Source organism: Carassius auratus, chromosome 37, assembly GCF_003368295.1.
Source record: "Carassius auratus strain Wakin chromosome 37, ASM336829v1, whole genome shotgun sequence".
NCBI classification, from domain to species: Eukaryota; Metazoa; Chordata; class Actinopteri; order Cypriniformes; family Cyprinidae; genus Carassius; species Carassius auratus.
The window spans coordinates 7877910-7898670 of NC_039279.1; the positions used below are offsets into that span (position 1 = coordinate 7877910).

General features: G+C 36.6%; 2 protein-coding genes across 8 annotated transcripts in view; one reads left to right on the forward strand and one right to left on the reverse strand.

The window, feature by feature from the left end:
* Positions 1–15642, forward strand: part of LOC113056074 (caskin-2-like) — a 53188-nt gene extending 37546 nt beyond the window's left edge. For 3 of the 7 annotated variants that reach the window (XM_026222552.1, XM_026222557.1, XM_026222554.1), the window contains 10 exons: positions 826–915; positions 1308–1435; positions 2952–3030; positions 5509–5594; positions 6325–6435; positions 6590–6691; positions 6925–7063; positions 7608–9263; positions 12367–12601; positions 13959–15642. In XM_026222552.1, the coding sequence (XP_026078337.1) occupies positions 826–915; positions 1308–1435; positions 2952–3030; positions 5509–5594; positions 6325–6435; positions 6590–6691; positions 6925–7063; positions 7608–9263; positions 12367–12601; positions 13959–14055 (2723 nt within the window). In that variant the 3' untranslated portion in view covers positions 14056–15642. The remainder of the gene's footprint in view (positions 1–825; positions 916–1307; positions 1436–2951; positions 3031–5508; positions 5595–6324; positions 6436–6589; positions 6692–6924; positions 7064–7607; positions 9264–12366; positions 12602–13958) is intronic. The other 4 variants (XM_026222555.1, XM_026222558.1, XM_026222553.1 and 1 more) reach the window with 3 other exon arrangements.
* Positions 15643–15729: 87 nt separating this feature from the next.
* Positions 15730–20176, reverse strand: LOC113056076 (nucleoside diphosphate kinase A-like). Its single transcript, XM_026222559.1, has 5 exons — positions 20089–20176; positions 19372–19504; positions 16473–16574; positions 16248–16360; positions 15730–15963 (listed from the first exon to the last, which is right to left on the reverse strand). The coding sequence occupies exons 2-5, from the start codon at positions 19498–19500 to the stop codon at positions 15846–15848; spliced, it is 462 nt and encodes a 153-aa protein (XP_026078344.1). The 5' UTR covers positions 19501–19504; positions 20089–20176; the 3' UTR covers positions 15730–15845.
* Between the last annotated feature and the right edge of the window lie 585 nt (positions 20177–20761).

The window sequence follows — 20761 nt, forward strand, 5'->3', positions numbered from 1 at the left end:
TCCCCATAAAAGAGCCCATCAAAGCATTTATGAAAGCAAAAAAAACCCTCCATCCCTGACCATGTGAGCAACATAAACTCTACTTAAATTAATCTTCGCCACATTTAGACAAGTTTCCCCCAAGTCTAAACTCATGGAATTCCTGGTCAGAAGCTTATTTTGATCAGCACTGGCCATAAAGGCACCAATATAATCACAGTGAAGTTCTTTTTCTCTTAAGAGTTAAACGTTGTTTGAAACACCTTTGCAGCTGTATACTGTTAGCAAACATCTCGGCAGCACTTATGCTGCTGAGAGCACCATTTAGATGAATGTTAATATGCACCGCCTGCTTTCCTCTCAATAACAAACACACAACAACGACAATGGTGAGAAAACGTAAGTTAGAAAGGCACCTGTTTGTTCATAGTTCTTGTGGTTATTGCACCATCTCTGCCATTCAGCACTCCAGTCAAGTCAGGTTTATTTAGTACTTCAAACGGTAAATTGATTTAAAACAAGCGACTTTACAGTACAGTAACATAAAAGTCAGTGCCATCTCCAGTATGTTTTATGCTTTTACACACGTCTGACCTTTACAGATTAAACCAAAGGAATGAACCTATTATGTACTCGTCACAGACCAATGGTAGTTCAAGGTTTTTGCCAGCCGCAGCAAACTTTTCCGGAAAGTTTTGTTTGGCAAGTTGCACCGACTCCAGAGTAACTTTGCTGAACTTTGTGATGTCACACCATTTCGATCTTCGAATTAGCTTGAAGTATATCGGGGCCTTAAGATTCCTAGAGTTTCCCCCCATGGCCCTTTAAAGTGTTTGTGTTTGCTAGGTGCCATCCCCGACAGTCCCAGTGCCCTGTGTAAGCCAGCTAGTCCCAAAGAGCCAGAGGATATTTGGGTCCTCAGGACCTCTGTTAATGGTAAGAGTTTTCCGTTTCCCCAGGCCCCTGTTCGTCATTAGTATCTCCCAAGCCTGTTTTCTCACCCCCACAGCTGTCTGCTGGTCCTGTACACCAGTGACTTTTGTCTCAAGTTGAGTTTTTTCCAGCTGTTTCACAAGGGTTCCTGCTCCATTAGGTTGTGTTTGTCAGCCTACCGTCACTACCACTAGCCCTCGTCAACATTCCCTTGTGCTCCTTCATGTTCCCCTTGTCTAGAGAGACCTTGCTGGAGTTCAGTGATCATAGTTATTAAAATCTTTACCCCATTTGTTGACTAGTATTTAGTTAAGCAGTCATTTTTAAGAGGCAGCATCTCACCAACTGTTAGTTTTCGTTCTCCTGTCTTTTGTTTATTCATTTCTTTTTTCCAGCAGGTGACCGGAACAGTGTGGGCAGTGCAGGCAGCATGGGCAGCAGTCGCAGTGCCGGCAGTGGACAGAGCACTGAAGGTAATAATGGACCCAGTCGGTTACCACCTCCTGTCCAGGACCCCACCAAGGTGAGCTTCAGTCTCACACACCCAATGTTAAGCTGAACCAGAAAAAAAAAAAAATATTTTTTGTGATTCTGTCTGCACGTCCATCGATTTTAATTAAGGAACTGAAGCTGTGAGAAAACTGTGCGGAGAAATGTGCAACACTGATTAATTCACAATATAGCGGCCTTATAATAAAACAGTACAGAGATTTCATGGTTCATAGAGGCACCAAAGGGAAAAAATAATTACTGTTATTTATAGAAGTCCACAGAAGTCATGCATGATTATTTTTGCCTTGTTTTCTCCAAATCTTATTTTTCTTGTAATCTTGACAAAACAAGTTATTTTGAGCTTTTCTAAAATTTACTTGAAAAGCATGTCAGAAAAATAACAATAATGATATAGAGAATATACCATAGTTAAACAACTATTATCCTGTTATTATTAGACTAAATATTTGTAATATATGATATATTTTAAAATAATAACAATAGAAGATAAATAAGGTCATTCATTGGTATATTAGATATTTATATTTACACTAATAGTCTTTTATGTTCACCAAGTCTGCATTTATTTGATAAAAGATACAGTAAAAACAGTAATATTATTACAATTTAAAATGTAAAATATCTTACATTTATTTAAATATATTTTAGAATGTTATTTATTCCTGTGTTGCACAGCTGAATTTTTAGTCTTCGCATCTCATAATCCTTCAGAAGTCATTCTAATATGTTGTTTTGGTGCTCAAAAAAGATTTTTTATTATTATCAAGGTTGAAAACAGGGCTGCTTAACTTGTTAACTCTGTGGGATTCCTACATTTACCTCTCAAAATTCATCCTTTAAAACTCATTTTAAAATTCCGACATTGCATTACCATGTAAATTGTACATCAATATCATGCTACAAAATGTTTTCATTCATAAACTATAAAAATGTAAGTTTGGATCATGCAAGTCTGTTCAAAAATGTGAGTCACAGTTAAGGGGTTAATATTTCTGTGGAAATGGTAATATATTTTTTCCCCGATTCTCTTGATGAATAGAAAGTTCAAAAGAACCGCATTTATTTTAAATCTTTTGTAATCTTTTATTTTAAATATTTTAAATCTTTTGTAAAATGAATGAATATCTTTGTCACTTTATCATTTTATTGCATCCTTGCAGAAAGGGATTTTGCTCAGCAAGAGCAGTAATTAGAGCTCTTGTTACCAATCATGTTGGTATTGCCTAATTACCTAACAAAATAATCAGCATTTTATATGCAGCTGAGCGTATGGTTACTCATACTGCAGCATTTATTTAAATTACCATAGAGAACCTACAGTAATGTTGATTTACCCTTAATATTCTCAACGATTGAGTCTGTAAACGTCTGTGACAGAGACTCTTATATTTGAAATTAAAGAGATATTATGTTCTTGCTGATAATTATAATGAATATTCATATGTCTCTGTGTGAAGTCTTCAGTAGTTGTCTCTCTAAGCTGTTGAGTTAAATGTGACACAGTGCTGTGGTTTTCCTTCATGCAGCTGCCTCCCTCTGCTGGAGAACTGGTGGAACAGTGCAGTCAGGCCCCGGCCCCCGCAAAACACACGGACCCTCATTCAGGTCAGAACCTCTGCTGTTATATATACAATTCACTTATTTCATTTCTTAATGTCTTAAAATTAATTTATGTTAAAGTTTAAAGACGGTCAGTTTAATGAATGTTTAATGCACTCAGTTTAAAAAGACTCTTGCACTGTCCTTTAGAAAAATATCATTTTTGATATCCTTGAGCACGTCCACTTGTTGTGTCTTGTCCATGAATAAGGCATCCAGAGAATCATTTAATAAAAAATGTCACCTCAAACCTGTGTAGTCATTAGTAGAGCCCGACCGATATGGATTTTTGGGGGCCGATGCCGATGCCGATATTAACTCGAAAAGAGCCGATTTATAAGCCGATATTTTGATTTTGAAAATAAACTGGATATTAGACCCATTTCCTATATACTGCACTTACACAACATTCAATAGCAAAATATCTGCCTGTTCTATGTATGTGGGCTGTATAAACCATTTTCCAGAAGAGATTATGTAAAAAAAAAAGCCTTAGATTATAGTCTCAATGACTAAACAATTGCACATCAAAAGTATATATATTTTTAATGATCAAAAAACAGTCTGGTTTTAAACATTTAACACTTTTACTTTCTTCCAGTTGAAGCTGGTCTTAACAGTCTGTGTGTGTACTGTAAATAAATTATAATACTAAAGTTAAAGTATTTGCAGAAGTAGTCCCACACTTTGCTGCTACAGCATTCACCTTTTTCAGGTATCTGTAGGCCAGAAAGAGACAGAGAAAGAATAAGCATGTGTATTAATAATATCACCATGTATCATTACTCGTGTCATCATTAGAATTAGAATTATAATAAACAGGGATCTCCTACATAGGCAAAAATGAGAAATATATATTTTTTTTATTTGTCAACCAATAGGTATTACCTATTACCTACTTCTATTTAACAATATTACAACATTTTCCTGTTATGTCTTTAAAGCTGCTTTGAAACAATCTGTAAAAAATAAAAATAAATAAAAAAAAGCGCTTGTTCAGCTCACATTTATTTACATGTCCCCTCTGGTTAATCATTTCTGACCCACCTACTCGAAGTTGAATGGTTAACGTTAGTGTCATGAACACACCGCTGTCAATTTTGAGAAGAACCACCTTCAATCAAGTTAATAGCAAGCATTTAAGGGGCCTGCTAAAAAGGAAGCTATATTAGCGTTAGAATAACATAAGGCTGTAAATATCGAATATTTTAGTAATCGGGTCTATGATAGGCTTTTGTACATTCTGCTGAACAACAGCCTTTAACTGGACTTTTATATGTGATGTGGCGCTGTTTTTACTTAAATCAAACGGTCAAATGCTCATGAAGTGACTGTCAGAGCAGTTCTGGGGATGTTGTTCATGTGTTCACGTGATTATTTAGTGAGACAGCGGACGCTGAATTCACCGCGAGCTTAATGCGCGCTTACGTGTGTTTAATGAATGAAGAGGCGCTTCTGCGCCATTCATTAACAGAGACGCGCAGAACATGCAGGATTCATATTTAAAAAGACTATTCCGGCTTAATACTTACAGATATTCGTCCATATCGTGATTTGATGTAAGTGCAATGACCTATTTTTAATGAATTCATTCAATAACATAACAGCTGTTGTTTTTTCGAGGCACGCTGTACATAACTTCTAGTCATTGCCCCCCTGCCACAGTTACCCGGTCATTATGTGGGAAACACTGCAGATATATTTAGAATAAGTTAAACGATAACGTTATAGTTTGACATCTTATTAACGTTCGCACTCTTCCACTGATAAACATGGTATTAGCTTCGTGGCTAATCTAATATAGCAATGCATTAGTGGCTGTAAGTGATGTTACAGAATATTTATAAGTGATAATGATAGGACCGTTAGCTAGAACTACCACATCATTGTATATACAGTGTATGAACTAAATCATTTCACATGAAGAACGACAGACTCACCGTCAAAACAGAAAAAAAATCTCCGTGGCTGGCTTGGCTTATCGCTTTCTTCGCTAGTGAATTTCTGGCGCTGTTGTCAACTCTGGAGCTGCAGAGCTCCCTCTGGTGGGTAAACTATGCAACACTCATAACATGAGTAAAGCATGAGACTCCGTTTCTCATGTTCCATCGGCCATTATAAACGCCGATGCCGATTTAAATGCAATAAGCTCATATCGGCCGATAATATCGGCCGGCCGATATATCGGTCGGGCTCTAGTCATTAGCTTATTTTTATCTTAAGAAATAGCCATCTATTTAATAAATCTACTACAGTTTAAAATGGAGAAAAAGGTTCAGAAGACCGTGATAAAAAACATGAGCAAGGCAGCTTTTAAAAATACCTCATTTTTACTTTAAGACAGATACTGTGCAGTGTCAGATTTCACTAGAAGGGAGGGATGCAATGACAGAGTAATAACATGTATGAAAGACTTCACTATTCACAGTCCACAGCCTAAGGCAATAGCAGTCTTTGACCAACAGAAATGTGTTTGTGTGTCAGGTTCTCTTGGATGGAGGATTCCACTGAGCGGCTCCAGACCTGGAGAACATCATGTCATACACCCACAGCAACTTCTAGATGGCAAGGTGAGACCAAGGCGGAAAGGCATATTACCATATTACTTAGACTATTGTAGCAGTATGTATTTTTATTATTTTTTACAAACTAGCATACAGTGTCAGCCACATACAAATTGTCTATGCAATGTGCTTAATCTGGCCATTCATTTCCACAAAAATCTTAATATGTAAATCTTAAAATAGGGTAATAATCGTAGTAGTATTATATAATTTATAACTTTTAAATTTAGTCTACTGGATTAACAATGTAAAATAACCATTTTCTGTAATATTATTTTAATTATGATTATATAATATCATCATCACCACTACTACTTCTAATGATGATTTTATTTATATATATATATATATATATATATATATATATATGTATATATATATATATATATATATATATATATATATATATATATATATATGTATATATATATATATATATATGTATATATATATATATATATATGTATATATATAATGTTGCATACAGTTTGAAATGTTTATTGTGGAATAATTCACTTTCAATAATTCTAAGAGTTCTATACAGTATATACTGCACACTATTTAAGTAGTAAACTAGTATTCTCTTAGAATATTAGCCAAACACATAGCGTTGCACTCAACGCTCAGTTCTCTTTATTTTTATTTATGTATTTTCAGTAGGTTCTAACTGTGGTTGTTAACATGACTGACCCATTGGGCTTTTGTGTATAACGCTCAGTCGTCTCTTTTGTATTAGGATGCTGAGGCTATTTACCAGTGGCTCTGTGAGTTTCAGCTTGAGCAGTACACATCTAATTTCCTCACAGCTGGCTACGATGTGCCCACAATCAGCAGAATGACCCCTGAGGTGAGCAGCCTTTGTGTAGCAGCATTTAAGTATGTTTGCATCCTGCTGCATTTCTGGCACAGCACATTAGTATTCCTGCGTGCGATAGATTTCAAAGCTGCACATACCGTCATCATAAATTCTTTAAGTGTTTCAATCTGCTTTTTTGTTCCAGGATCTCACCGCTATTGGCGTTACAAAGCCTGGCCACCGCAAGAAGATCTCCATGGAGATCGGCAACATGAATATCCCAGAATGGTTGCCGGATTACATTCCAGTAATTCAGTGCTATATTTTCATATGAACAGATTAAAATGTTTATATAAATATAGATGTGTTGTGAAAGTTCAAGGTTAGGACACTAATGAGAGCTAAAGGGAGGTCATAAACAGATAATTGCTAGATTCATATCACAGACGTTGACTTTTATATGCTTAACCAGCTGAGGAACTGTGAGGATTAATCAAATCAAATAAGAACAGCAGCTTTATATTTGTCTGTTTGTTTCAGTCTGATATTGGGAAGTGGCTCAGTGCTATTGGGCTGCCACAATACCAGAAAAAGCTAGCAGAGAATGGATATGACTCCATCAGCATAGTGCAGGAAATCACATGGGAGGATCTACAGGAAATTGGCATCACTAAACTGGGTAAGAGGATGGATACATACACTACCGTTTAATTTTTCTCTTTTAGTGATTTAAAAAAGGTTTGAAAGCCTGCATTTATTTGATCAAAATTACAGTAAAATTGTAATATTGTGAAATATTATTACAGTTAAAAAAAACTTTTCTATTTTAATATATTTTAAAATATATTTTTGTTTTGTTTTCATGGCAAAGCTGAATTTACTCTAGTTTCATCTTCAGTTTGAGTTTAAAACCGAAATATTGACTGTCACTTTTGATCAATTTAATGCATCCTTGTTTATTTCTTCAAAACAACAAACAAACAAAAAATTCTTACTGACCAAAGATTTGAATGGTATTGTATATGGATAGATTGCACAAATGCATTTAAATGGTGCTGTGAATTCAGGCCTAGATATAAAACATGAGTAATATATTTAATAGATATAAATATCAGATATAAATTATGCCCATGTACACAAGATTCCAAAACCACATTTTTGTCTCCATTGTATTTGTTTTTCCTAAATGTACATGTGTGATTTGACATGCTGTTTATCCACAGGCCATCAGAAAAAGCTGATGCTTGCTGTTAAGAAGCTCAGTGACGTCCAGAAGGCTCGTAAGAACCAGGCTGAAGGGCAGGCATTGCTACAGCGCAGGAGACTTCCTCCCGCCCTCGAGCTGGTGGCCATCGAGCATCACGACAGCTCTGAATGCCCCTCATCACCTCTATCTCCAAAGATGCTCACATTCCAGGACAGTGAGCTGAGCATTGAGCTACAGAACGCCATGTCGAGCAGCGGATACGGTGGAGGCCAAGATGGTCTCAGTAACATGAGTGGAACAGCCATGCGTCTTAGTCAAGAAAGCATTGGTACACGGTCAGGAGGGTCGGGACGGTCGCAAGAACGTCCAATGGCATCGGTATCCCCCAACAGCTGCTCACAAGAGAGCCTAGGCAGCATGGACAACAGTCCCAACAAGGAACAATATGCCATTATGCAATCTCAGGATAGAAGCCAAATATCACCTGTCAAAATGGCACCAGTGTTGCCACTACAACCTCATCAGCCCTCATCTGGCAGTCCAGCAAGAACACCACCCATAACCACTAGTAAAATAGCACGTTTTGCATATCCCCCCATCCTCGCCAAACCTAGACCGGTGATTTCTCCCTCTCAGCCCCATCCTGGATCACCTCTTCAGAGGGGCTTTAGCTACCTCCAGCATCAAAACTGCAACTCCAACATGGGAAGCCCAAGTCTAGTCAGAGCCATGCAGCCAAACGGAGACACATTGCGATCCAAAAAACGCGCACAGAGTCTTTCACGCTATGCCATGTCGGATGGAGAGAACGAAAAAGATGACATCTCCACTCCTACGACAACTTCCACCAATGTGGCATCTTATGCCACGCTTACTCGCAAACCAGGCCGCAGCCAACCATCTTACAGTTCCAGTGAGCATCAAGTGGGCCGCAGTCATTCCTTCGCCATACGTGGCAGAAGGAAAGGTCCTCCTCCTCCCCCTCCAAAGCGACTAAGCTCTGCCCAGAGTGGGGTAACTACAAGTGGGGTTGATTCAGAGAGCGCAGGAAGCGTCAGAAGCATTGCAACCAGGCTGGAGAACAATACAGGAAGCCCCAACAAGACATGTAACAGCCCTGTTTCTAAAGCCATGTCCCCAGCCATCTCACCAAAAAATATGGAAAACCGTAGGAGGACTACTAGTGAATCTTCTGTGTATAAAACGAAGCATGGTGGAGAGAATCCTGCTGGTGAAAACATCAGCCCTTTAAGGAACCACCGAAGTTCAACATCCTCACAGGAGAGCATACCTTTCGCAGAAGAGGGCAAAGTTACAATCAAACAAAAGACCAAAATAGCATCCCCTAAGATAGAGTCTGAGGCTGGTGTTGATATTTTGAAGCTGGGGCAATCTATCAAATCATCCCTAGAGGTGCATGAGTTTAACTTAAAGGAATCAGACACAGTCAAAAGGAGACAGAAGCCAAAAGAATTGCAGATGAAAGGTCAGGGCACCAGCATGGAAATAGGAAATGAGAAGGCCACAGAGACAGAGATGGTAACACAATGCATGCAGAATGGTGGATTGATAAAAAATCCTTATAAATCAGTCCTCTCTCCGAAACCAGGATCTCCACATAAACCTCCCACCCCTTCTAAGCCCACACGCCATTCTTCTGCAGCAAACTCAGGTACTTCAATGTGTTAAGGCTATTATTTAAAGTGAGAAAAAGCCCCTTTATAAAATATATATATATATATATATATTTTTTTTTTTTTTTTTTTTTTTAAATGTCAGTACGATGATTGTATAAGAGAAGGATTTGTATTCGATTTATTTTAAAACCATTTTTATTTTGAACAAATACATAGCTACTTCCAATTATACATTAGATTATTGGTCAAAAGTTTGGGGTCAGAATGAAATTTTTTTTTTTTCTGAAATAAATTCAAAAATACTTTTATTCAGCAAGGATGCAATAAATTGTTTAAAGGTGTCAGTAAAGACATTTATAATTTTAGAAAAGATTTCATTTAAAATAAATGCTGATTTTTTTTATTTATAAATTTTTAGATGAAATATTCCTGATAATTATATCAGTTTAATCAACACCATTGAGCAGCACAGCTGTTTGTAACATTAATAATAAGAAATATTTCTTGATCACGAAATAAGCATATTAGAATGATTTCTAAAGGAACGTGTGACACTGATGATGGGAGTAATAGCTGCTGAAAATCAGCTTTGCCATCACAATAATAAATTATATTTTAAAATACAACAATATAGAAAAGTTATTTTAAATTGTAATATTTTTTCTCTTTTTATCGATCTATCAATTTTTTTTTTGGATTATTAAATGCAGGCTTGGTGAGAATAAGAGGCTTTAAAAAACACTTAAAAATGATTATTGACCCCAAACATTTGAACAGGTCTGAGGGCCTGAAAGGCTCATTTACAGCATAATTTTGTTAATGCCTGAAAACAGGATGCTTTGAATGCATGTTAGAGATGATATCTTCTCATTTGTCGTTCTCAGCTTTAAACATCAGAATTTGTTTCCTCCAGTTACCAATAAATCACATCAGCACCCAAGGATCTGAAAATTGGTCTTTATATGCATGATATGATTTAAATAATAATCTGATCAGGTATTAGAGTTGTTTAAAGATGTTCAGCTTAACATGTCTTTATTTGCAGCTGGAAATATCAGCTGTACTGTAATTGATACTATATTGAAATTATTTTATTTATTAAAAACGATGTGTAAGCCCATATTACTTATTATTTTAAAGACCATTTCTCACAATAAACTAGCATGCAAGTTTATTTTGCACTTATAAAGCAAATATTAATGCCTTATTATGTGTAATCATATTTTAGATCCCTCAACCCTACCCCATACGTAAACTTGACAACTACATTTACGTTTAGCAGATGCTTTTATCCAAAGTGACTTACAAATGAGGACAGTGGAAGCAATCAAAATTAACAAAAGAAAATATAAAGAGATACAATAAAAAGAAAACAATACAAAAAGAATGGATCGAGCTAGTGTTAGAGACCTTTTTGCCTTTAATTGTATAATAAATAAAAAGAAAACGAATAGAATACAAAAAGATTAGAGAAGTGTTATTTTTTTTTTAAAGAAAACAAGCAGTTAGTTAGTAAATTAAATATAGAAAAGGGGATTATATATATATATATATATATATATATATATATATATATATATATATATATATATATATATATATATATATATATATATAGAATTAGAATAGTGTTAGAGGGTCAAATAAAGATGGAAGAGATGTGTTTTAGCCGATTCTTGAAGATGGCTGAGGACTCTGCTTGAGTTGGGCAGGTCATTCCACCAGGAGGGAATATATAGTTTAGGATAAAAAAAAGTCTGTAAAAGTGATTTTGTGCCTCTTTGGGATGACACAATAAAGCGACATTCACTTGCAGAACACATTAGTCTGAAGTAGTGAATTTGGGTAAAGGGGTGCAGAGCCGGTGGTGGTTTTGTAGGCTAACATTTATGCTTCAAATTTTATGCGAGCAGCTATTGGTAGCAAATTGTGACTTGCATTCTTTTCGGCTCGTTAAAAATTTATCTTGCTGGCAAGTTCTGGATTAATTGTAAATGTTTGATAGAACTGGTTGGAAGATCTGCAAAGAGATCACTGAAATAGTCCAGCCTGGACAGAATAAGAGCTTGAACAAGGAGTTGTGAAGCATGTTCTGAAAGAAAGGGTTAATGTCTGTTAGACAAACTGAGATGCGATTAGCTACCGTCGGATCATCAGGATGGAATGAGAGGTAGAGTTTAGTGTTATCAGCATAGCAGTGATATGAAAAGCCATGTTTCTGAATGAGAGAACCTAGTGATGTCATGTAGACAGAGAAGAGAAGTGGTCCAAGAACTGAACCCTGAGGCACTATTACTATTAATAAGCAGCAAATTAGGAGTTTAGTTTACAGAGACAAAACTCATGGTTAGTTGACAGTGAGAATTGGACCTTAAAATAAAGTGTGACCAAAAAAGCTATCTTCATTGATTGGATCCAGTGTTATGTAAGTGTTAATTGTTTAGTAATATTTTGAAATAGCTATTTTTCAGTAACATTTACATTTTCAGTTTATATATATACAGTTTATATTTTAATTCTAGTTCTATTAATTTTAAATGCTTTTGCATTTTAAAACATTTCTATTAAGCTTTATTATTTGTTCACTTTCAGTTTTTGTAATTTAGTACTTCATATTTTTATAAATTGTGGCCTAATGGATAGAGAGTCGGACTTGTAACCTGAAGGTTGCAGGTTTGAGTCTCGGGTCCAGCAGGAATTGTCGGTCGAGGGAGTGAATAACCAGTGCTCTCTCCACCTTAAATACCACGACTGAGCTGAGACCCTCTGTGAATGAGCTGAGACCCTCTGTGTGTGCACTTGGATGGGTTAAATGCAGAGCACAAATTCCGATATTATATATTGGATACCATGCTTGGCCACACATCACTTCACACTTCAGTTATTTCTGTTAATTGCCAGTGCTACATTTCTAATTCTTTTAATCTAATACTTATATTTTATTCCACATTTATTTAACTGACCAAAAACTCTGAATAATAGTTTTAGTTTCAGTTCATAAGAGCACTGATTGATGCTGTAAAAAAAAACTAGCCCTGGGATTCTCACAAATGTTTGCCCATGGTTATACTTATTAACTAATGCTCTACTAAATTATTGTTCTATCTCCATCTTTTGCCTGTCATAAATTTTCTTCAGGACGGACAGTCAGTGTCGTACAGAGCTTGGCCTTTGCCGTCACACCTCCATGTAGCCCTCTGGCTCGCTGTCCACCAAACAAAACACCTCAAGGTCAGTCTGTGCTAACAGGAAAGTCTGCGACGGAAGGCCATAACGTGCTGGTCCACAAACGACTTGAGCAAACCAGCACCTCTCTCGAGGCGGCACTAAAAGTTGTGGAAAAGAAGTTGGCTCAGGAAGATCCAGCAGACAGGTAACACCAACCACTTATATTTGTTTTTTTGTAACTGTCCTTTTTGTCATATAGTAAGTCAGAAATGTATTAAACTGCTTGAATCCACTATTTCTCACTATAAAGGAAATTCTGTATTCTGGATTTTGATGAGACCGGTTTGAAGATGGACTGAATGAATTCTTGTCACAACAAGCCTGCTGGGAAATCTAGCAATAAGTGATCTCCCTAAAACTAGTGTTTGTTTTTCCTTTGACTCTTTGATCATTTTGGTTTCGATGAAGACAGATTGTTGATGTCCTTATCTCATGGACGGAGACAGATGGCGTCTTTACAGTTTGGACTTTCATTTGACTCCCCTCCTATTTTGTCACAACAGATCCACTCTCAGCAGTGTAGCTGGTCAATCTGTCTGCGTTGAACTACATTGTGCATTTTGAACAGACTTAGTTCATAGTGTAGCATATGCTAATCCTAGATAAACCCTGTAGTAGTGTTTAAATCTAGGGATGCTGTGAATCTAATCCTGATGGTGACTGTTTCGAATGAGTCACTAGTGTGTCATCTACTCATACAGATACTGTCATATTCAATGTCGAACACTATATACTGTGTAAAAAAATCATTCTGATATGCTGATTTGTTTTTTTTAAAACTATTGTGCTGCTTTGTGGGGGGGTAGTGGCTCCATGGTTCATGTATATTGTCCACAAACCGGAAGGTTGGTGGTTCAAATCCCGGCTCCACCTGACCAAGTGTCGAGGTGTCCTTGAGCAAGACACCTAACCCCAGCTGCTCCCGACGAGCTGGATGCTGCCTTGAATGGCTGACACCGCAGTCTGTATATGATTGAGTGACTGAATGGGTGAATGTGAGGCAACTTGTAAAGCGCTTTGGATGGCCATGTGGTGTTGGAAGTGTTTTATGCTTTCATTTAATGTTTTTGTGGGAATAGTTATACATTTGTTTTTCGGGATTTCTTTTGTAACAAATATTTTTACGGTCACTTCTAAACAGTTTAATGCATCCTTGCTAAATAAAAGTATTAATTTGGTTTTAAAATATCTTGCAGAATCCAAACTTTTAAATAGTGCGTATTAACATATTATTATTTGAAAAAAATATTCTTTTGGCTATACACATGGGTAATATTATCTCCAGTTCATTCGATCACACTAAAAGTTGAGATGAAATCCATTGCATTGAAGGAGTACACCCACATCGCATGGCCAACGCTCGCTCATGGTCCTGACAATGGCAAACTCTCATTGAAATTGAAAATGACTACAGGTTGCAGTCTGGGTAAACATTCCTTTATTAAGACATACACTCACAATACTCCCATACTAAACCTTGTTCTTTCTCTTCTTTCTCTCAGGGGCATTAACACAGTGAAGTCAGCTGGGAACATTCTTGATGATATTGGGAACATGTTCGATGATCTTGCTGACCAGCTGGAAGCCATGTTGGATTGACCTACTGTAATTCCTAAAGGTATAACCTTTGAGTTGGGCCTTCACACGGGAGCTTCTGGATGTTTTTAGACGTGCAATGTCTATCTTTTCAGACTTTGTTTACGCACTTTAGTGGTCCTGCTTACAAGTATTGGTTTTTAACAGTTGAATTAAATAAGCTAATTTAAGATACCAGTAGTAACAGACTGTTGGCTGGATCGTGCCTCAATTTCTGAAAGATCCTGAACTGTTGCTTTCTGCATCTTTGTCTCACTGGGACAGAAAGTATCTGCAGTGAAGACTGCAAAATGTCAGCACTTACTGTTCAGATCTACTGCTCTTAAGCTCTTTTAAAAGAGACGCTTTAATTTCCCGTTGTGCTCAGCTCAAGTCTCACAGTTGGCCTCTAGAGAATGGATATACTGTGTAAAATCTAAGTGAGATACAACCTACTTCAAGTGCTCTGAGATTCATCACTCTTCTGTTTTGTTTTCTGTAGACTGAAAGATCCTTTATTCTCTGTTCAAAAGCAATAATACAGCTAATCAAAAACATAACCAAGAAAATGCTTGATTTATTAATAACCCAAACCAAATGGACCAAGTATGTTTGACTGTACTGTAACTTTAACTATCAAAAAAGGTCCAAGTCCTTGCTAAAGATTCTGTTTTAAGTATATTTTTAGTTTCACTGTACATTGTATGTTCCAATGTGCATAAGAATTCAACTAGAGCTCAACATGTTAAGAAAATGACTTTTCTTAGCAAACTAATAGTATATTTTGACAACCAAAGTTTTTGGGGAAAGAGAATCATTTAATGGATTGCATCTATTATATATTTTTGTACCAGAATGATAATTTATTGGGTTTGTCAGGTTAAAAAAAATGGAGTTCTGTAACTCTGACCGAAATTAACAAGCAAAAACAGAACCTGTTGCACTACATTTTTAGGCTCAGCTGACCAAAAAAATAACCTTTATTTTAATAAAATGGGGCCCATGTGGTTAAAACACACAAAAACATCACCAAAACATGATCTGGTAGAATATACAGGACAAGAAGTGTTCCAATGGAGCATTCATTTAAACTCACTTCTGACTCTTTAGTGTGTATGCATTATGTATCTTACTGGATGAATTTATTTCTGCATGTACTGTACACTGGCAGGATGAACAGTACTTGACTGGAAGAGACCTTTCTCTAATTGTATGATGTGAACTACATTATTCAAAAGAACTGTATATGTAAAAACTGCAAAAAGACTAGACAATCCTGTTCTTGCATGCTTTTTTTTTTCTAAGTGACAAACTGGAATTACAGGTTTTGTATTATGTGGTGTACTGATATTTTAATGGACTTTATGAAATCAGCACTGCTGGTGCTATGGTATCTTTTAAATGAGCACTGTGTACTTTATTTCCCAAGTTCATTCCTTACTGCAGTGCTTTTTGTGGCATAGCGCTGTCAAAAACTAAAGACACATGATCTGTTGCTTTGCCTGAGTGGGGCCATCAATACCATACAGTAAGTATAAATAGACCTCCAATTCTTTCATTTGAACTACTTGAAGTATTATGTTTAATAAAATAAAATCATCAAGAGATCAATCCTCAGACTATTCATGTCAAAGTGGCTCTAACATTTGTTTTATGTAATTGAAACTCGTTGAAACTGTCACCTTAAACTCATGGGATATAATTATTTTTGGTTTTATTGTAAAGCCAAACACCAGATACAGTGGGGAAACATGAAAAAGGAATGACTAAATCAGAAGTGCCAGAGAGGGAGAAAAGTGCAGAAAATGAAGTGTTCAGCCTTTGAGCCAGCTGTCCTGACATTTGGTGTAGTCCCAGATCTCCTCTGGTTTGAACCACAGGTTGATCTCGGTGTTGGCACTTTCGACAGAATCACTGCCGTGAATGATGTTCCTGAAGTGAAAGCAATTTAATATTAGCAAAAAATAGTGCAGATGTATGAAATTTTATTACAATTTTAAATATTTTTCATATATTTAAAAAAATGTATTCCTGTTCCTATTCCTATTCAAGAGTTTCTGAATAAAGTAAAACAAGAAGAAAGCAGTGGATGTACACTTAAATATTCTAACATTCAGACAAATTCATTTTTCAAGCTCTTTTTTTTTTAATAAACTATCTGCTGTTTAAAACACAGTCATCAAAATGTTATTTTAGAATACAGTGAAAGATCTTACCGGACAACCTGAATGCAAAAGTCACCTCTGATAGTCCCAGGTTTGGAGTCGATGGGATTAGTCTCGCCGAGCATTACTCTGCCCGTTTTTATAACATTAAAACCCTCCCACACCTAAAAACATATCAGATATAACCTTAGTATAATCACCTTTATGAACTTTATGAGGAATATTTATTAGCAATAAAGGCTTAATATTTTTAGAATCAAAGTGCCCTAAGTTTACCATAGCAACCACAGGGCCAGAAGACATAAACCTAACAAGCCCAGGGAAGAAAGGCTGATCCTTCAGGTCACAGTAGTGCTGTCTCAGGAGATCCTCATCAGCCTGCGTTGAAGACAAACATACAATACATCAGCAAAAAGCATACAAAGTTTTGAGAATTAAAGTTCCTCTAATCCCACATACCCTTCTGAACTCAACTTTTTTTGTCACCGATTCTTTATTTTAAGGCAATGATTACTGTAACTGGATGGTCACATGGGGAGATTAGTTATATTATTTAGTGTGTGTGTGTGTATGTACAGTACAGACCAAAAGTTTGGACACACCTTCTCTTTCAAAGAGTTTTCTTTATTTATTTTCATGACTATGAAAATTGTAGAGTCACACTGAAGGCATCAAGGGTTATTTGACCAAGAAGGAGAGTGATGGGGTGCTGCGCCAGATGACCTGGCCTCCACAGTCACCGGACCTGAACCCAATCGAGATGGTTTAGGGGTGAGCTGGACCGCAGACAGAAGGCAAAAGGGCCAACAAGTGCTAAGCATCTCTCGGGGAACTCCTTCAAGACTGTTGGAAGACCATTTCAGGTGACTACCTCTTGAAGCTCATCAAGAGAAAGCCAAGAGTGTGCAAAGCAGTAATCGAAGCTAAAGGTGGCTACTTTGAAGATCTAGAATATGACAGATTTCAGTTGTTTCACACTTTTTTGTTATGTATATAATTCCACATGTGTTAATTCATAGTTTTGATGCCTTCAGTGTGAATCTACATTTTTCATAGTCATGAAAAAAAAGAAAACTCATTGAATGAGAAGGTGTGTCCAAACTTTTGGTCTGTACTGTGTATATACATACATATATATATACATACATATATATATATATGTATGTAAATATGTATAGACACACACTCACCTAAAGGATTATTAGAAACACCATACTAATACTGTGTTTGACCCCTTTCGCCTTCAGAACTGCCTTAATTCTATGTGGCATTAATTCAACAAGGTGCTGAAAGCATTCTTTAGAAATGTTGGCCCATATTGATAGTATAGCATCTTGCAGTTGATGGGAGATTTTTGGGATGCACATCCAGGGCACGAAGCTCCCGTTCCACCACATCTCAAAGATGCTCTATTGGGTTGAGATCTGGTGACTGTGGGGGCCATTTTAGTTCAGTGAAATCATTGTCATGTTCAAGAAACCAATTAGAAATGATTCGAGCTTTGTGACATGGTGCATTATCCTGCTGGAAGAATCCATCAGAGGATGGGTACATGGTGGTCATAAAGGGATGGACATGGTCAGAAACAATGCTCAGGTAAGCCGTGGCATTTAAACAATGCCCAATTGGCACTAAGGGGCCTAAAGTGTGCCAAGAAACCACCATTAAAGCCCCCCACACCATTACACCACCACCATCAGCCTGGACAGTATTAACAAGGCATGATGGATCCATGTTCTCATTCTGTTTACGTCAAATTCTGAGAAATCGAGACGCATCAGACCAGGCAACATATTTCCAGTCTTCAACTGTCCAATTTTGGTGAGCTTGTGCAAATTGTAGCCTCTTTTCCCTATTTGTAGTGGAGATGAGTGGTACCCGGAGGGGTTTCTGCTGTTGTAGCCCATCCGCTTCAAGGTTGTGCATGTTGTGGCTTCACAAATGCTTTGCTGCATACCTCGGTTGTAATGAGTGGTTATTTCAGTCAAAGTTGTTCTTCTATCAGCTTGAAACAGTTAGCCCATTCTCCTCTGACCTCTAGCATCAACAAGGCATTTTTGCCCACATGACTGCCGCATACTTGATGTTTTTCCCTTTTCACACCATTTTTTGTAAACCCTAGAAATGGTTGTGCGTGAAAATCCCAGTAACTGAGCAGATTGTGGAATACTCAGACCGGCCCGTCTGGCACCAACAACCATGCGACGCTAAAAATTGCTTAAATTGCACCTCTCTTTCATGTATGTATGTATGTATGTATGTATGTGTGTGTGTGTGTGTGTGTATATGTATTCAGCACAGACCAAAAGTTTGGACACACCTTCTGACAATAATTCTGACATTCAGTTTGGAGTTCAGGAGATTGTCTTGACCAGGATCACACCCCTAAATGCATCGAAGCAACTGCCATGTGATTGGTTGATTAGATAATTGCATTGAGAAATTGAACTGGTGTTCTTAATAATCCTTTAGGTGAGTGAATATATGCCCTTAGAGAAGAATTTATTTCTACAATTAGAGACTAAAGAATTAGGGGGAAACCAAAATTATATTTATTTTAATCAGTTAAGTAATATAATAGAAACTTAATTGGAAAATCAATTGAATCAGTTATTATAAAAATTTATATATATATATATATATATATATATATATATATATATATATATATATATATATATATATATATATATATATATTCATTAGAAAGTTGTTTTTAATATTATATAAATATTTACATCAATGCCTGTAGATTTCTTTTCCAGTGGCATCTGAGGGCATTTTTATGATGGTCACAGGGGATATAAATAGCAGGCAACCTTGCAGATTACAAGGAACTACAATTAGAATTAATTGATTTCACCCTTAGAAGACAAGTGTGTCTGAGAGAGCGCAATTAACCTCACACCAAGGGGAAGAATGTATAGTGTATATATGTGTACATATTAATAACACAATTGTTAATACATCATAAATTATGTTAATAACATATTCATATATTAATAACAGAACGTTTACAACATTGAAAGCTGAGCAGTGATAGGTGTCTTGAAATATTTTTGGAAAATATTCTATACATCTGTTAATTTCGCCCTCTCAGCGCGCTGTTACTATTAAAAGAAAAGGCAAGTCCAATTAAAACGACACAGATAAAAAATAAACTATTAACTTTTACCTGGATCAACTTCATAGCTACTAACTTGAAGCCCTTCTGTTCGAAACGCTTGATGATGTCTCCGATGAGCCCCCTCTGCACTCCGTCAGGCTTGATGACAATAAACGTGCGCTCTTCATTTCCAGACATTGGGCTTCAAATGAAAATAAACATACACAAAACAAGATAAGTAGTAATGGCAGAGGTGCATTCAAACTCACGCCGTCGCACGTCTGACACACTGCGGCTGGAGGTGTGGAGGGAGGTTTGATGAAACCCCCGAGCGATCCCTGATTAACGTGTCCATCCTGTCCTGTCTTGACCTGCACTGACTGGTGACCTGATCTGCTCGCTGTCCTCACGCGCATCCTGTCCTAGCACGTTATCTAATCACGATTTCATTTGAACTAATTTAATACCTCTCCCATTTAACTGTTATGAAAAGACAACGAAGGCTAAAGTCATATAAATATTATAATGTTCATTTCATTTAAATTTTTCAGACACAATTTTTATAACTACTACAGGCTACTTATATTCGGTCAAATTTGGCTCATGCTTGCTTAAATCAGTGCATGCACTAAATTTGAAGTAGCATCTGCGCATGTGCAACATAGACGGTTTAAATGTACCTGGGGATTGTCATTTCATTTGTAACAACATACTCTGGTAAAAAATAAACTTGTTTCACATTGACAGTAATAAGATAATAGTAAAAAGTTAAACGATTTTTCTTACATTTTGTGATGACAGCTAATGAGTCTGAAGTGGATTCCTCACGCGCGCGCGCTCACTAATCCACGGTCATCTGCACTAAGTGTTTTCTGGAGTTGGGCGGAGACTGAGTCCAGTGCAATGGCATTCAGTGATTTTCAATCTCTTGCGATGGAATTAATCCAAATGTATGATACGCAAAACATATATTTTGTAAAACCTTTACAATTCTTGCTTTATTATAAAAAATATAATAGGTTGTTTTACACTGGGGGAAAAAAATATTAAATTTAAACAGGCACTTTCTGTCTGTACATCAGTTACTTGTATTGCCCCCAACTACACATTTGTACCTTTTATTATCATTATTATTTATGATAGATTATAAAGATAGAGCCTATAAGATAGGGCTTGTTGCCACACTTTTTATTCCAGTGAATATTTCTCTAAGTATACACAGTACAGACCAAAAGTTTGGACACACCTTCTCATTCAAAGAGTTTTCTTTATTTTCATGACTATGATAATTGTAGAGTCGCACTGAAACACTGCACCTAAAACAATTTATTAACAGGCCACTAAACAGCAGAGGGACTGATCAGAACTATTGTTAAGCCAAGCATTAGATTCTGCACAAAGTACATGACCATTATATCTATCTGTAGAACATATTTCCCAGATGAATTAGACCAATTAG